This window comes from Nerophis ophidion, linkage group LG18, assembly GCF_033978795.1.
Source record: "Nerophis ophidion isolate RoL-2023_Sa linkage group LG18, RoL_Noph_v1.0, whole genome shotgun sequence".
Lineage (NCBI taxonomy): Eukaryota > Metazoa > Chordata > Actinopteri > Syngnathiformes > Syngnathidae > Nerophis > Nerophis ophidion.
The window spans coordinates 29,000,414-29,017,008 of NC_084628.1; the positions used below are offsets into that span (position 1 = coordinate 29,000,414).

Genomic DNA, 16,595 nt, shown 5'->3' on the forward strand with positions numbered 1-16,595 from the left:
ACCAACCTGCGATATATCGTATATTACGATACATCGTATATATCAATATATCGCCCAGTCCTAGTAAGAAGTATTTCATCTATTATTGGTTAGCTTACGAATAACAATGTTATTCAAAATAATAAGAGACTTAATATACTCGAAAAATCTTGGTCTTACTTAAAAATGCACGCATTTAGTTGTATTCAGTGTTAAAAAATATTATACGGCTCTCACGGAAATACATTTTAAAATATTTGTCTTTCATGGCTCTCTCAGCCAACAAGGTTCCCGACTCCTGTTCTAGCGGGTGACTTTTCAAATGATGGTACAAATTAGCAGTAATGCAACTTTTTGTAGCAACGCTTTTGCTGCATACTTGACATATTACGATTGTCTGTTCAACATCTTCCCGCTTGAAGCCAAACAACTGCCGAACGATTTTTCTTGGGAATTATTTCTTTCTCCATTTGTTACCAGATTTGCATCTTGTCTCTCTCGAATTACCACTCGCACCGCTCCACTAACACCACAGCTAACGTTACCTATGCTGCTACTTCTCAGCTCTGCGATGGCGTATGACGTTGCACGCACGACATATACGTGACATATTTAAGAAGGTGCGCTTTTTTTTACATCTCTGTGAGAAGGAGAGACAAAAAAAGAGTGAGAAAAGCATGTAGATAAATGGATAGTACTTTACTGATTCCTTCAGGAGAGTTCCCTCAAGAAAAAATTGTGTAATGCCCGCAACTAAAAGCAACTGCGTGAGAACGTATACTTGAATATCACAATATAGTTATTTTCTATATTGCTATATCTATATTTATATATAAATACATAAACATATATATACATATTTATACGTATATACACAAATATATTCATATATATATATATATATATATATATATATATATATATATATATGTATATATATATATATATATATATATATATATATATATATGGGACGGCGTGGCGCAGTGGGAGAGTGGCCGTGCGCAACCCGAGGGTCCCTGGTTCAAATCCCACCTAGTACCAACCTCGTCACGTCCGTTGTGTCCTGAGCAAGACACTTCACCCTTGCTCCTGATGGGTGCTGGTTGGCGCCTTGCATGGCAGCTCCCTCCATCAGTGTGTCAATGTGTGTGTGAATGGGTAAATGTGGAAGTAGTGTCAAAGCGCTTTGAGTACCTTGAAGGTAGAAAAGCGCTATAGAAGTACAACCCATTTATCATTTATATATATATGTATATATATATATATGTATATATATATATATATATATACATACATACATATGATGGATATACTGTGTGTATGTATATATATATATATATATATATATATATATATATTTATATATATACAGTCAAGAAAATAAATATTTGAACACCCTGCTATTTTGCAAGTTCTCCCACTTAGAAATCATGGAGGGGTCTGAAATTTTCACGGTAGGTGCGTGTCCACTGTATGAGAGATAACCTAAAAAGAAAAATCCAGAAATCACAATCTATGATTTTTTAACAATTTATTCGTGTGATACAGCTGAAAATAAGTATTTGAACACCTGTCTTATCAGCTGGAATTCTGACCCTCAAAGACCTGTTAGTCCGCCTTTAAAAGTCCTCCTCCACTTCACTGTATTATCCTGAATCAGATGCACCTGTTTGAGGTTGTTAGCTGCATAAAGACACCTGTCCACCCCATACAATCAGTAAGACCCAAACATTCAGCATGGCTAAGAGCAAAGAGCTGTCCAAAGACACCAGAGACACAATTGTACAACTCCACAAGGATGTAAAGGGCTAAGGAGAAATTGCCAAGCAGCTTGGTGAAAAAAGGTCCACTGTTGGAGCAATCATTAGAAAATCGAAGAAGCTAATCATGACGGTCAATCTCAATCGGAATGGAGCCCCATGCAAGATATCACATCCTGGGGTCTCAATGATACTAAGAAAGGTGAGGAATCAGCCCAGAACTACACGGCAGGACTTGGTCAATGACCTGAAAAGAGCTGGGACCACTATTTATATGGTTAGTGTTGGTAATACACTAGGACTTCATGGTTTGAAATCATTCATGGCACGGAAGGTTCCCCTGCTTAAACCAGCACATGTTAATGCCCGTCTTAAGTTTGCCAATGACCATTTGGATGATCTAGAGGAGTCATGGGTGAAAGTTTTGTGGACAGATGAGACAAAAATGTACCTTTTTGGTCATAATTCCACTATACGTGTTTGGAGGAAGAAGAATGATGCGTAACATCCCAAGAACATCATCCCTACTATGAAGCATGGGGGTGGTAACATCATGCTTTGGGGGTGTTTTTCTGCTCATGTGACAGGACGTATTGTATTAAGGAGAGGATGACTGCAGCCATGTATTGTGATATTTTGGCCAAAAACCTCCTTCTTTCAGTCAGATCATTGAAGATGAGTCGTGGCTGCATCTTCCAACATGACAATGACCCAAAGCACACAGCCAGGAAAACCAAGAGGTGGCTTCGTAAGAACCATATCAAGGTTCTGGAGTGACCTAGCCAGTCTCCAGACCTAAATCCAATTGAAAATCTTTGGAGGGAGCGGAAAGTCTGTGTTACTCAGCGACAGCCCAGAAACCTGACTGATCTAGAGAAGATCTGTGTGGAGGAGTGGGTAAAAATCCCTCCTGCAGTCTGTGCAAACCTGGTGAAGAACTACAGGAAACGTTTGACCTCTGTAATTGCAAACAAATGCTACTCTACCAAATATTAATGTTGGTGTTCAAATATTTATTTTCAGCTGTATCACACAAGTAAATTGTTAAAAAATCATAGATAGTGATTTCCAGATTTTTCTTTTTAGGTTATCTCTCGTACAGTGGACATTCACCTACCGTGAAAATTTCAGATTCCTCCATGATTTCTAAGTGGGAGAACATGCAAAATAGCAGGGTGTTCAAATACTTATTTTCTTTACTGTGCATTTATATATATATATATATATATATATATATATATATATATATATACACACACACACACACACACACCGTATTTCCTTGAATTGCCGCCGGGGCGCTAATTAATTTGGAACCTCTTCTCACTCGTGCGCTTACCAAAGGCATGCGGTAAAAGAAAGTATGGGATAATTATTTTAAAACCTCTTCTCACTCCGGCACTTCCCAAAGGTATGCAGTAAAAATTTGAGTGTGATGTAAGCTTGGACCTTAAATCCTACTGAATAGCTCTTAATCTTCTTCCCTTTATGCGATTTCAAATTACCGGTATTAAAATCAGCCTCCTCCATTTTGAAAATGATGACAGGGGAAGTGTCACTCGTGACGTCACGAGTTTGACCAGGCGGTAATACTAAGCTTGTGCTAATTATTTTGGGAAGCGAGTTTGACCCGGCAGTAATTCAAGGTGGGCGCATACTATAGGCCCTGCGGCAATTAAAGGAAATACGGTATATATATATATATATATATATATATATATATATATATATATATATATATATACAGTATATATGTCCCTTTTTGGGGTCGCGAGGGGTCGCTGGAGCCTATCTCAGCTGTATTCGGGCGGAAGGCGGCGTACACCCTGGACAAATCGCCACCTCATCGCAGCGTCAATGTTGTAGGCACAATACCAATGTGAGCAATTGGCAAAATGCGCAACCGCATTTTGCAAATTTGTATAATGCGCAATCTTTTTGCAAATTGCTTCCAGCTATATATTTGAATAATGTGTGGTGCACATTTTGCAAATCAATGGGCGCAAATACATGTTTTTGGTGTCAAAATAATTTATTCAATACTTATGTAAATCTATTCATTGTAGTCGGGACAATATAACTGAGTATTGCCCACAAATCAGTCCAACCCTAACCCTAGTCCTAACCACTATACAGTACATCCACGACTAAACTACTGACTAAACTACTACCACAACCTGGTTTACTATTTATAAAATATAATAATGTAGGGTTACTGACTAAACCATCCACAAAATCTCGTCTTAAATCTCGTCTTGCGATATGCAAATTGCTTGCGCACAATGGAAACGACGTATAATTTGCAAAGTGCGCGAGATTGGTGAAATGCTTACAACACCAACACAACTAGTGAGGCACATGCACTAACCCCTCTTCCATATACTGTATATATATATATATATATATATATATATACACACACACATATATATATATATATATATATACACCGGTAAGGTTTATTCAGGTGTACTGGAGAGGAGGCTACGTCGGATAGTCGAACCTCGGATTCAGGAGGAACAGTGTGGTTTTCGTCCTGGTCGTGGAACTGTGGACCGGCTCTATACTCTCGGCAGGGTTCTTGAGGGTGCATGGGAGTTTGCCCAACCAGTCTACATGTGCTTTGTGGACTTGGAGAAGGCATTCGACCGTGTCCCTCGGGAAGTCCTGTGGGGAGTGCTCAGAGAGTATGGGGTATCGGACTGTCTTATTGTGGCGGTCCGTTCCCTGTACGATCAGTGCCAGAGCTTGGTCCGCATTGCCGGCAGTAAGTCGAACACATTTCCAGTGAGGGTTGGACTCCGCCAAGGCTGTCCTTTGTCACCGATTCTGTTCATAACTTTTATGGACAGAATTTCTAGGCGCAGTCAAGGCGTTGAGGGGTTCCGGTTTGGTAACCGCAGGATTAGGTCTCTGCTTTTTGCAGATGATGTGGTCCTGATGGCTTCATCTGACCGGGATCTTCAGCTCTCGCTGGATCGTTTCGCAGCCGAGTGTGAAGCGACCGGAATGAGAATCAGCACCTCCAAGTCCAAGTCCATGGTTCTCGCCCGGAAAAGGGTGGAGTGCCATCTCCGGGTTGGGGAGGAGACCCTGCCCCAAGTGGAGGAGTTCAAGTACCTAGGAGTCTTGTTCACGAGTGAGGGAAGAGTGGATCGTGAGATCGACAGGCGGATCGGTGCGGCGTCTTCAGTAATGCGGACGTTGTACCGGTCCGTTGTGGTGAAGAAGGAGCTGAGCTGGAAGGTAAAGCTCTCAATTTACCGGTCGATCTACGTTCCCATCCTCACCTATGGTCATGAGCTTTGGGTCATGACCGAAAGGATAAGATCACGGGTACAAGCGGCCGAAATGAGTTTCCTCCGCCGTGTGGCGGGGCTCTCCCTTAGAGATAGGGTGAGAAGCTCTGCCATCCGGGAGGAACTCAAAGTAAAGCCGCTGCTCCTTCACATCGAGAGGAGCCAGATGAGGTGGTTCGGGCATCTGGTCAGGAGGCCACCCGAACGCCTCCCTAGGGAGGTGTTTAGGGCACGTCCAACCGGTAGGAGGCCACGGGGAAGACCCAGGACACGCTGGGAAGACTATGTCTCCCGGCTGGCCTGGGAACGCCTCGGGATCCCCCGGGAAGAGCTAGACGAAGTGGCTGGGGAGAGGGAAGTCTGGGTTTCCCTGCTTAGGCTGTTGCCCCCGCGACCCGACCTCGGATAAGCGGAAGATGATGGATGGATGGATGGATATATATACACACACACACACATATATATATATATATATATATATATATATATATATATATATATATATATATATATATATATACATATATATACATATATATATATATACATATATATACATATATACATATATATACATATATATACATATATATATATACATACATACATACATACATACTTGGTACAAAGAAGTTGACCAAAAATTTGTGTATTTTTTCATCGGTTCATCGGCTTTTGACTCGCTCGACCGCTCATAAAAGCAATGGGACTCTGTCTGTGAATGGAGCTTGTAGTTACATATTATATAAATATGTAAATATTATATAAATATGTACATAAAGTGCTGTAATTATATTCCAACTCCGAGTTCTTCTTGGTCATCGCCACCGCTGCCACCACCCCCCCGCCGCCCGACCACACCACCACAAATAGATGCCTGACCTGTGGGAAACATTGTTCAACCCAGGAAAACAATATTTATATCACAGGAATCGTCTTTACGAGCCCTGTCTGATGATATTGGCCTCATGTAAATGATGATACTGATTACAATGGCTTCATGTAAATGATGATACTGATTACACTGGCCTCATGTAAATGATGATACTGATTACACTGGCTTCATGTAAATCAGGGTCTTAGACACGCGGGCTGCGGGCCAATTGCGGCCCGCCAGACGTTATTTTGCGGTCCCCACCTTAATATGAAAGTTTAATGTTAGTGCGGCCCGCAGGTTTTATATGAATGGCGCTTGACAGCGTTGTGTGATTTGGGTGCAAAATAGCTCTTTCAACGTTCTGGGTTGCCTACTCCTGCATTAGTGGAAAAGCGGCAAATGAGTGAAAGCGAGAGATACATTGCCATGGAGACGAGGGTTTTCTTACGTGCCGGGCTGCAGTCACACCGCGACACCTATCCGTCAGAGTAATAACAGTCCCCGATAACCTGGACCAATTCAAACCATTATTTGTTTTTTTTATTATTTAATTTGGATTGCCTCACATTACTTAATTCTCGTTTTGTTTATTTGTATTTAAATTCTTTTGTGTGTTGAAAATAAAAATAAAGACATTTAAAATATATATATTTTTGAAGATTTTTTCTTTTCTTACGACCCAGTCTCACCCAGACTCTGCATCCAGTGGCCCCCAGGCAAATTGAGTTTGAGACCCCTGATGTAAATGATGATACTGATTACACTGGCTTCGTGTAAATGATGATACTGATTACACTGGCTTCATGTAAATGATGATACTGGCGATACTGGCTTCATGTAAATTATGATACTGGCGATACTGGCCTCACACACCTGCAAGATGAGGTTGACTTGTGATGTAAACAAACCTTCTCCACTAGATGACGCAATGTGACGCGTTCATATCCCAGAGCAATGAAAGCAGGACTTATATCTACTTTTCACGGGACTGCCCGTTTAAAAAGCCAGCATGTTTACAGCAAACAAATCACCTTGTTGTTGTTTACATGTTTATCTGAACAGCAGCTTCAGCGCGCTTTCATTTTTGTTTGGACTGCGTTGGCTCGGCAACTTAGCAAACAATGTCCCGAACAACACCACTGCCCGGGGACAGCGACTATTAATGTTTTGATGAGGTTTTCCATCAGTTGATGTTGCCAAGTGTGGCCCAGTTTGGACAAGTGTGGCCCAGCTAGCTTGACAGCAGCTAGCATTGCAATGCTAATGCTACACTCACCCGAAAAGCGCTCCGAAAAACGACTGCGACGATTTCAACTTCTTTTCGGCCTCGGCCACCAAAGCCGCGGCTTCCTTCTCTTTGCCGCTGTTGTCCATGTCGGTGTCGGGAGTGCGAATTCCGGGGAGAGCGACGAGAGGCGAAAGTCAACAAAAAACTTGGCGATCGAGCGGTTGAAGCGGCGAGGAGCAAAGTTGACTTGTCACCAGTCAGCTAGTGTTGTGTCGTTCGCGAACGATTCTTTCGAACGAACGAATCTTTTGAGTGAACGTACTGAACCGAATCACTTCATGAGCTGATTCGTTCCTTTCTCAGTTCAGTTGAGCTCCGCCGCGACCATGCCGGTATGAGTGGAACTGGCGCGTTCGCCGACCTGCACACAGAATTGCTGCTACAGGAGTGATTCAGTGAACGAATCTTTTGAACGAATATATTTAAGGAACCGATTCTAGTGATTCAGTACAGTCAAAAGAACTGCCGATCCCATCCCTACAGTCAGCAGCTACCTGTCATGTGACGCGGCCACACCGGAAGCGCAGCCCGGTGCGTCCAAGGGCCGGTTTGTAAACTCAGATGTCAACAAACGCCTTCTTTTTTTTAAATTGAAGAAAACAACACACAAACAATACATATTGAACATGTACAAATAAATGAAGGCACTGCCAATAAATTACAATGATTTGCACATTAATGAGGTTGAGCAGTCAATATCTGTATATAAAACAAAATATGGTAAAGAAAATAAAGTAAGAGAAAATACAAATGGATATAATAAATAAATACGTAAGAAAAAATAAGTAATTTATTAATATATATTTAAAATGGGTTTATTCAAGACAACTTCAATTCCTCTAATAAAGATAATCATTTAAGGGTTTTTAAATTTTTTCTTACCATATTTCAATATTTTATTAATAACTTGAAATCATTAAACCAGCGTGAGAATGTCGGTTTCCCATTATGAAATCGACTTTTGGGATTGAAAAATTCAGCTTGAAACATAATGATATTATTAACAGTTTCTAAGTTGCTAAATTTAATAAAAATGCCAAACTTGATCTCTTCCCGGCCAAGTCATACCAAAGACTATAAAAATGGGACCCGTTACCTCCCTGCTTGGCACTCAGCATTAAAGGTTGGAATTGGGGGTTAAATCACCAAAAATGATTCCCGGGCGCGGCACCACTGCTGCTCACTGCTCCCCTCACCTCCCAGGGGGTGATCAAGGGTGATGGGTCAAATGCATAGAATAATTTCGCCACACCTGGTGTGTGTGTGACAATCATTGGTACTTTAACTCAGGGGCGTCACTAGACTTAATACTGTGCACACCTGGGGCACAAATAATTCATGTGAGAGTGCAAAGCGTGCAAGCAAAAACATTTTTTGGCACTTATTTATCATAAAAAATACATAAACAGTGCTTTAAACTATAAAATCATATCAGATTATGTTTTTGGGATCTTTGATTAACCACCTGAAATTAACTAATGCATTTGACCTACTTGTGCAGCTTTTTACTCCAGACTTCTAAACTGCTACTGGTAAAAACAAAAAGGAAGAGCAATGAATATTTTTGAAATATATATTGCAATAATCATCTAAAAAATTAACATCTACAAAAGTAAAACAAAAAGTAAAGCACCCCTACATCTCTGGGTTATTTTATATTATTTAATTTCCATTTATGGCAATGTGGCTAATCCTATTTCAGATACATAAAACTATAAAATATACACAAAACAATAAAGCCACAGTAGTAGAATAAATGAACAACTGTTGTGTGTTTGTTCAGGGAAATATTTTCTGAGAAGTAAACTGTAATGTCTTGTTTTCATTTTTGCAAAGTGGTAAATCACTCTGGACAGACATGGAAATATTACAGTAACTGTTATACAGTTGACCAGTGGTTCCCAACTGCTGGGTCGTGACATAAAAGTGGATTGTGTGTCATTTTGAGTGAGTCGCAGTCAGATCTGTGCATGAAAAAAAAAAAGTTTAGGGAGAAAAAAAATCAAATTGTGGCAACAAAACCAGATATTTTAAGCCATTTTTCTAGTGACTATTGGTGAGTATTTTATCAAAAGGCAAACCGACTAACAAGTTGGAGGAGGACTCAAGACAGACATCGAAATATATTTTAAAAAAATCTAAATGGGGCAACAAAACCCTATATTTTCAGCCATCTTTCTGAAAACAAATACAGAAATGTTACTATTTTTTTCTGGAAACAAAACCAGATGCTTTAGCTGTAGCCATTTTTCTGGTGACAAAACAAAATGATTTTAGTCAAAGTCACACCGATTAACAAGACAAGTCTACTGTGCTATTTTTCTGTGAAATAAACTTGAATGATTTAAAAATTTGGCTCACGACTTGATATGGAAAAATGTTTTTCTTCCTGAAGATAAACCATTTGAGAAGCACTCAACTCACACATGCTTACTCCAAATCATCATTGATGCAGAACCAGCAGACAATAACCAACATTATGTTGTATGTTGATTGGAAATTCCCCCGACATCTCGTACAGCAAATGAATATGTTTGTCTTGATACAAGGAAGAACTTAAGCTAACTTAGCATCAACTTAAGACAATGATGTTGCCTAGCTAGCTAGGACTTCACTTACATATCTCTTTCCTGCTGGTTCTTCCCTGCTGCGGGCGAATAACTGTCTTAAATCCATCTAGGAGTTACAGTTTGAGTCAAATCAAAATCAAAATAATGTAATTAACAAATTGTTGTAGGCTAACGTTACCTACCTCACGCAGTGATTCTCATCCTCTCTCTCTCCCTCTCTCTCTCTCTCCCTCTCAACTAAAGTCTCGATCCACCCGTGAATAAATTACCATATTAATTAGCCATGTGCTCATTGTTACGTGGCGTGAATACAGTAGCAATCAATTACCATACTAAGTAGTATGTGCGCTGTTGTCTATGTTATGTAGACTTAAAACTCTGAAGCGTTTTTTTTATTGGTGAAATTTTTACTGGGGCACTGCAGATCAACAGTGGGGCACGTGCCCCAGTGAAATATGTCTGGCGACGCCTCTGCTTTAACTTGAACTTTTTTCTATAGTAAGCGCTGCCTGGTGCGTTCACGGGCTGGTCTGTAAACTCAGATGTCAACAAATGCCTTATTTTTTTTAAATTGAACATAGAACAAACAAACAATACATATTGAACATATACAAATAAATGAAGGCACTGCCAATAAATGACAATGTTGCGATAGTTAACAAGGTTGAGAAGTCAATATATGGATATAAACAAAAAATTGTAAAAGTAAGAGAAAATACAAATGGATAAAATAAATAAATACTTAAATAAAATAAGTAATATATTAATCTATATTAAAAATGGGGCTTATTTAAAACAACTTCAATTCCTCCAATAGAATTAATCTTTTCTCTTTTTTTTACCATATTTCAAGATTTTAATAATAATTTGAAATCATTAAACCAGTGTGAGAATATCGGTTCCCCTTAATTTAACAATTTAGATTGAAACATAATATTATTAATAATAATTTGTAGGTTGCTAAAAACTTCATATCTTCCATAGTAAACAGGCACATCTCTATACCAATCTCCTCCCAAAATAAATGTACAGTATCACATTCCAACATAAAAATGATTGACATTTTTTATAGATTTACATATATCACAGGTATCAACAATAATTGTTATCATTTGTTTTTTTTTTAAATCATTAGTAGGGTTATTTTCATTATTAATGTTAAATTGTGCTTCTTTAACTTCAGGAAGAATTGTACATCTAATGTGTTATTTGCCCTGTTACTACTTTAGTCAACTCCTTTAGGATATATTGTTGGTCAATTGTGCCTGAAAAATAATATTTTACTCAGACTCAAACACCCTATTTTTCAAATCATTTAAGGTTGCCGCCACATGATTTAAAATGGCCCGCCACTTTATTTCAGTGGCCTGCCAAATGATTTATTGTGGTCTGGCACATCATTTATAGTGTACATCAATTAATTCGGCTCGCCTTGTCATTTAATGTTGCCTGACACGTCATTTAATATGTGGGCCGCAAAGTCATTAAATGTGGCCCACCACATCATTTAAAATAACCAGCCACATTGTTTTAGTGGCCTAGTAAATTATTTTTAAATGACCCAGGACGTCATTTATTGTGGCCTGCTACATTATTGAAATTGCTTCTCTTTGTCATTTAATGTTGCCCGACATGTCATTGTGATGAGGGCATGGCCATCCCATCCATTTTCTACCTCTTATATGGGATCGTGGGGAGCGCTGGAGCCTGTCTCAGCTACAATCGGGCGGAAGGCATTGTAAGCCCTGGACAAGTCGCCACCTCATCATAGGGCCAACACAGATAGACAGACAACATTCACACTCACATTCACACACTAGGGTCAATTTAGTGTTGCCAATCAACCTATCCCCAGGTGCATGTCTTTGGAAGTGGGAGGAAGCCGGAGTACCCGGAGGGAACGCCATGGCCATCCCGCCAAGTAAATAAATTTGGATCGCCACATTATTTTAGTGACCCTCCTCGTCATTTGAAGTTGCCCGACACATCTATGCCTGTCTTAAAGGGGAACATTATCACAATTTCAGAAGGGTTAAAACCAATGAAAATCAGTTCCCAGTGGCTTATTTTATTTTTTGAAGTTTTTTTCAAAATTTTTCCCATCCCGGAATATCCCTAAAAAAAGCTTTAAAGTGCCTGATTTTCGCTGTCTGTGAAGCCATCGTCCTATTTCCTGTGACGTCATCCAGTGATGCCAATACGGATGGCACAGCAAGATATAGCGACATTAGCTCGGATTCAGACTTGGATTTCAGCGGCTTAAGCGATTTAACAGATTACGCATGTATTGAAGCGGATGGTTGCAGTATGGAGGCAGATAGCGAAAACAAAATTGAAGAAGAAAGTGAAGCTATTGAGCTAATAGCTATTGACGCTATTCGGCCATGTTTGCCTTAGCATCGCCGGTAAAATATGCAGACCAACGATCGGAAGTTTCGCATCTTGTGACACTGGATCAACTTAAATCCATCGAATGGTAAGTGTTTCTTTGGCATTAAATGTGGGTGGAGGGAAACGCTGGATGCAAATATAGTTTCAAATGTACATACAGCTAGCCTAAATAGCATGTTAGCATCGAAATACTACACGGTCTAGCTCCATCCTATCTTGCCGATTGTATTGTACCATATGTCCCGGTAAGAAATCTGCGTTCAAAAGACTCCGGCTTTTTAGTGGTTCCTAAAGACCAAAAAAAGTCTGCGGGCTATAGAGCGTTTTCCTTTCGGGCTCCAGTACTCTGGAATGCCCTCCTGGTAACAGTTCAAGGTGCTACCTCAGTAGAAGCATTTAAATCTCACCTTAAAACTCATTTGTATACTCTAGCCTTTAAATAGACCTCCTTTTTAGACCAGTTGATCTGCCGCTTCTTTTCTTTTTCTCCTATGTCCCCCCCTCCCTTGTGGAGGGGGTCCGGTCCGATGACCATGGATGAAGTACTGGCTGTCCAGAGTCGAGACCCAGGATGGACCGCTCGTCGGGACCCAGAATGGACCGCTCGCCTGTGTATCGGTTGGGGACATCTCTACGCTGCTGATCCGCCTCCGCTTGGGATGGTTTCCTGTGGACGGGACTCTCGCTGCTGTCTTGGATCCGCTTTGAACTGAACTCTCGCGGCTGTGTTGGATCCACTATGGATTGAACTTTCACAGTATCATGTTAGACCCACTCGACATCCATTGCTTTCGGTCCCCTAGAGGGGGGGGGGGTTTGCCCACATTTGAGGTCCTCTCCAAGGTTTCTCATAGTCAGCATTGTCACTGGCGTCCCACTGGGTGTGAATTCTCCCTGCCCACTGGGTGTGAGTTTTCCTTGCCCTTATGTGGGTTCTTCCGAGGATGTCGTAGTCGTAATGGTTTGTACAGTTCTTTGAGACATTTATGATTTTGGGCTATATAAATAAACATTGATTGATTGATTGATTGATTGATTGATTGATTAGCTGGCAGTCATGCCGCGACCAAATATGTCTGATTAGCACATAAGTCAATAACATCAACAAAACTCACCTTTGTGATTTAGTTGACTTTATCGTTGGAAATGCATCTGCAGGTTATCCATACATCTCTGTGCCATGTCTGCCTTAGCACCGCCGGTAAAATGTGGAGACACTCCGGCAGATTTCTTTGACTTTATCGTTGGAAATGCATCTGCTTTGAGTGTCGCAGGATATCCACACAATCTTGCCATCTCTGTAGTAGCATAGCTTTCGTCGGTAAAGTGTGCGGAAGAAACGACTGACCATTTCGTCGGCTTTCCCCACACCCTCGTATTTTGAACACATTTCCTCCAATTTTTTGCCACTTTCGCATCTTTGGGCCAGTGGTGCAACTTGAATCCCTCCCTGTTAGTGTTGTTACAGCCTCCGACAACACACCGACGAGGCATGATGTCTCCAAGGTTCCAGAAAATAGTCGAAAAAATGGAAAATAACAGAGCTGAGACGCGGTGTTTGTAATGTGTTTGAGAAAATGGCGGCTTTATTACCGAGGTGACGTCACGTTCTGACGTCATCGCTCCGAGAGCAATAAATAGAAAGGCGTTTAATTCGCCAAAATTCACCCACTTAGAGTTCGGAAATCGGATAAAAAAATATATGGTCTTTTTTCTGCAACATCAAGGTATATATTGACGCTTACATAGGTCTGGTGATAATGTTCCCCTATAAGCCGTCGTCGTGTGGGGGTTGCGTGGACCATTCAGGAACGACATCGCTTCGAACAGGTTTGACTCTTTATTTTTTCAAATAAAGGCTACGGTGTCGGTCGGTCGCTCTTTCACCTCCTCCTCCGCTGCTCGCTCCGGTCTGCTTTTCAGCTGCCGTTTTGTCGCCTTCGTCTGTGCTGGTCTCTGTCGCTCTTTGGCTCGCTCTCTGATCGTTGCTCCTGCAGTGTTGCGGACACTCCAACTCCTCTCTCCTGATCGTTCCTCCTTCTCCCCTTTTATACACTGCGAGGAGATAGGCAGATTGTGAGCCGGTGTGTGAGCTACGCACCAGAACTCGATTGCTGCGGCGTCGCTCCCGGCGTGCCCCGCCTCTTCGCTCCGCCGTTTCCTCCGCCTCCTGGCCGCCATCTTGAGTAGGGCTATGGCTTGCCCTGCCCCGCTGTTGGCTCCGCCTCTCCACAACATCATTTATAATGTGGCCCGCCAAATCATTAAAGGCCTATGGAAATGAGATGTTCTTATTTAAACGGGGATAGCAGGTCCATTCTATGTGTCATACTTGATCATTTCGCGATATTGCCATATTTTTGCTGAAAGGATTTAGTAGAGAACATCGACGATAAAGTTCGCAACTTTCGGTGCTAAGAGAAAAGCCCTGCCTCTACCGGAAGTCGCAGATGATGACGTCACCCGTGTGATGGCTCCTCACATATTCACATTGTTTTTAATGGGAGCCTCCAACAAAAAGTGCTATTCGGACCGAGAAAACGACCATTTCCCCATTAATTTGAGTGAGGATGAAAGATTTGTGTTTGAGGATATTGATAGCGACGGACTAGAAAAAAAAAGTAAAAAAAAAAAAACGCGATTGCATTGGAACGGATTCCGATGTTTTTAGACACATTTACTAGGATAATTCTGGAAAATTCCTTATCTTTCTATTGTGTTACTAGTGTTTTAGTGAGTACAATATTACCTGATAGTCGGAAGGGTGTCTCGACGCGCAGTGTCTCAGGGGAGTCGACGTCAGCTATGGACGGCACAAGCTCAGCTTTTCTCCGGTAAGAACTGACTTTTTAACCACAGTTTTCTCACCGAAACTTGCTGGTTGACATGTGGTCGGGATCCATGTTGTCTTGACCGCGCTCTGATCCATAGTAAAGTTTTACCTCCAGGAATTTTAAACAAGGAATCACCATGTGTTTGTGTGGCTAAAGGCTAAAGCTTCCCAACTCCATCTTTCTACTGTGACTTCTCCATTATTAATTGAACAAATTGCAAAAGATTCAGCAACACAGATGTCCAAAAAACTGTATATTTATGCCGTTAAAGCAGACGACATTTAGCTGTGTGTGTGCGCAGCGCTCATACTTCCTAAAAACCCGTGACGTCTTGCGTACACGTCATCATCACACGACGTTTCGAAAACGAAACTCCCGGGAAATTTAAAATTGTAATTTAGTAAACTAAAAAAGCCGTATTGGCATGTGTTGCAATGTTAATATTTCATCATTGATGTATAAACTATCAGACTGCATTGTGGGTAGTAGTGGGTTTCAGTAGGCCTTTAACGCGGCCCGCTACATTATTTTAGTGGCCCGCCTCATCATTTATTGTTGCCCGACACATAATTTATAACACCGCCCGCCACATCATTGAAAACGGCCTCCTACATTATTTTAGTGGCCCGCCAAATTATTTAGTATGGCGCAGCACCTCATTTATCGTAGCCAGCTACATTCATGAATTTGGCTCGCTTTGTCATTTAATGTTGCTTGAGACGTCAATATACCGAGGCCCGCTATGTAAATTAATTTGGACCGCCACATTATTTTAGTGGCCCGCCTGGTCATTTAAAATTGTGCAACACATAATTTTTAACGTGGCCCATCAATTCATTAAAATATGGCCCGCCACATCATTCAAACCAGCCTGCCATGTTATTGTAGTGACCTGCCAAATTATTTGATGTAGCTCAGCACGTCATTTATTGTGGCCAGGGTGGAGAATACATATATTTTTAAGAGTTCTTTCTATCCAGAGTCATGTTTAAAGCAGCTAGTATTTTCCCATGTGTACTCTTTATGCGGACACGTTTCCAGTGAGGGTTGGCCAAGGCTGCCCTTTGTCACCGATTCTGTTCATAACTTTTATGGACAGAATTTCTAGGCGCAGTCAAGGCGTTGAGGGGTTTCAGTTTGGTGGCCGTGGGATCAGGTCTCTGCTTTTTGCAGATGATGTGGTCTTGATGGCTTCATCTGGCCGGGATCTTCAGCTCTCACTGGATCGGTTCGCAGCCGAGTGTGAAGCGACCGGAATGAGAATCAGCACCTCCAAGTCCGAGTCCATGGTTCTCTCCCGGAAAAGGGTGGAGTGCCATACCCGGGTTGGGGAGGAGACCCTGCCCCAAGTGGAGGAGTTCAAGTACTTAGGAGTCTTTTTCACCAGTGGATCGTGTGATTGACAGGCGGATCGGTGCGGCGTCTTCAGTAATGCGGACGTTGTACCGATCCGTTGTGGTGAAGAAGGAGCTGAGCCGGAAGGCAAAGCTTTCAATTTACCGGTCGATCTACGTTCCCATCCTCACCTACGGTCATGAGCTTTGGGTCATGACCGAAAGGATAAGATCACGGGTACAAGCGGCCGAAATGAGTT

At 41.5% G+C, this 16,595-nt stretch overlaps 1 protein-coding gene across 1 annotated transcript in view; it reads right to left on the reverse strand.

Annotated features, from left to right (window-relative positions):
• The window catches only part of napab (N-ethylmaleimide-sensitive factor attachment protein, alpha b), a 26,246-nt gene extending 18,800 nt beyond the window's left edge, over positions 1–7,446 (reverse strand). The window contains exon 1 of the mRNA XM_061877920.1: positions 7,195–7,446. Within this exon, the coding sequence (XP_061733904.1) occupies positions 7,195–7,292 (98 nt within the window). The 5' untranslated portion in view covers positions 7,293–7,446. The remainder of the gene's footprint in view (positions 1–7,194) is intronic.
• Positions 7,447–16,595: the final 9,149 nt, after the last annotated feature.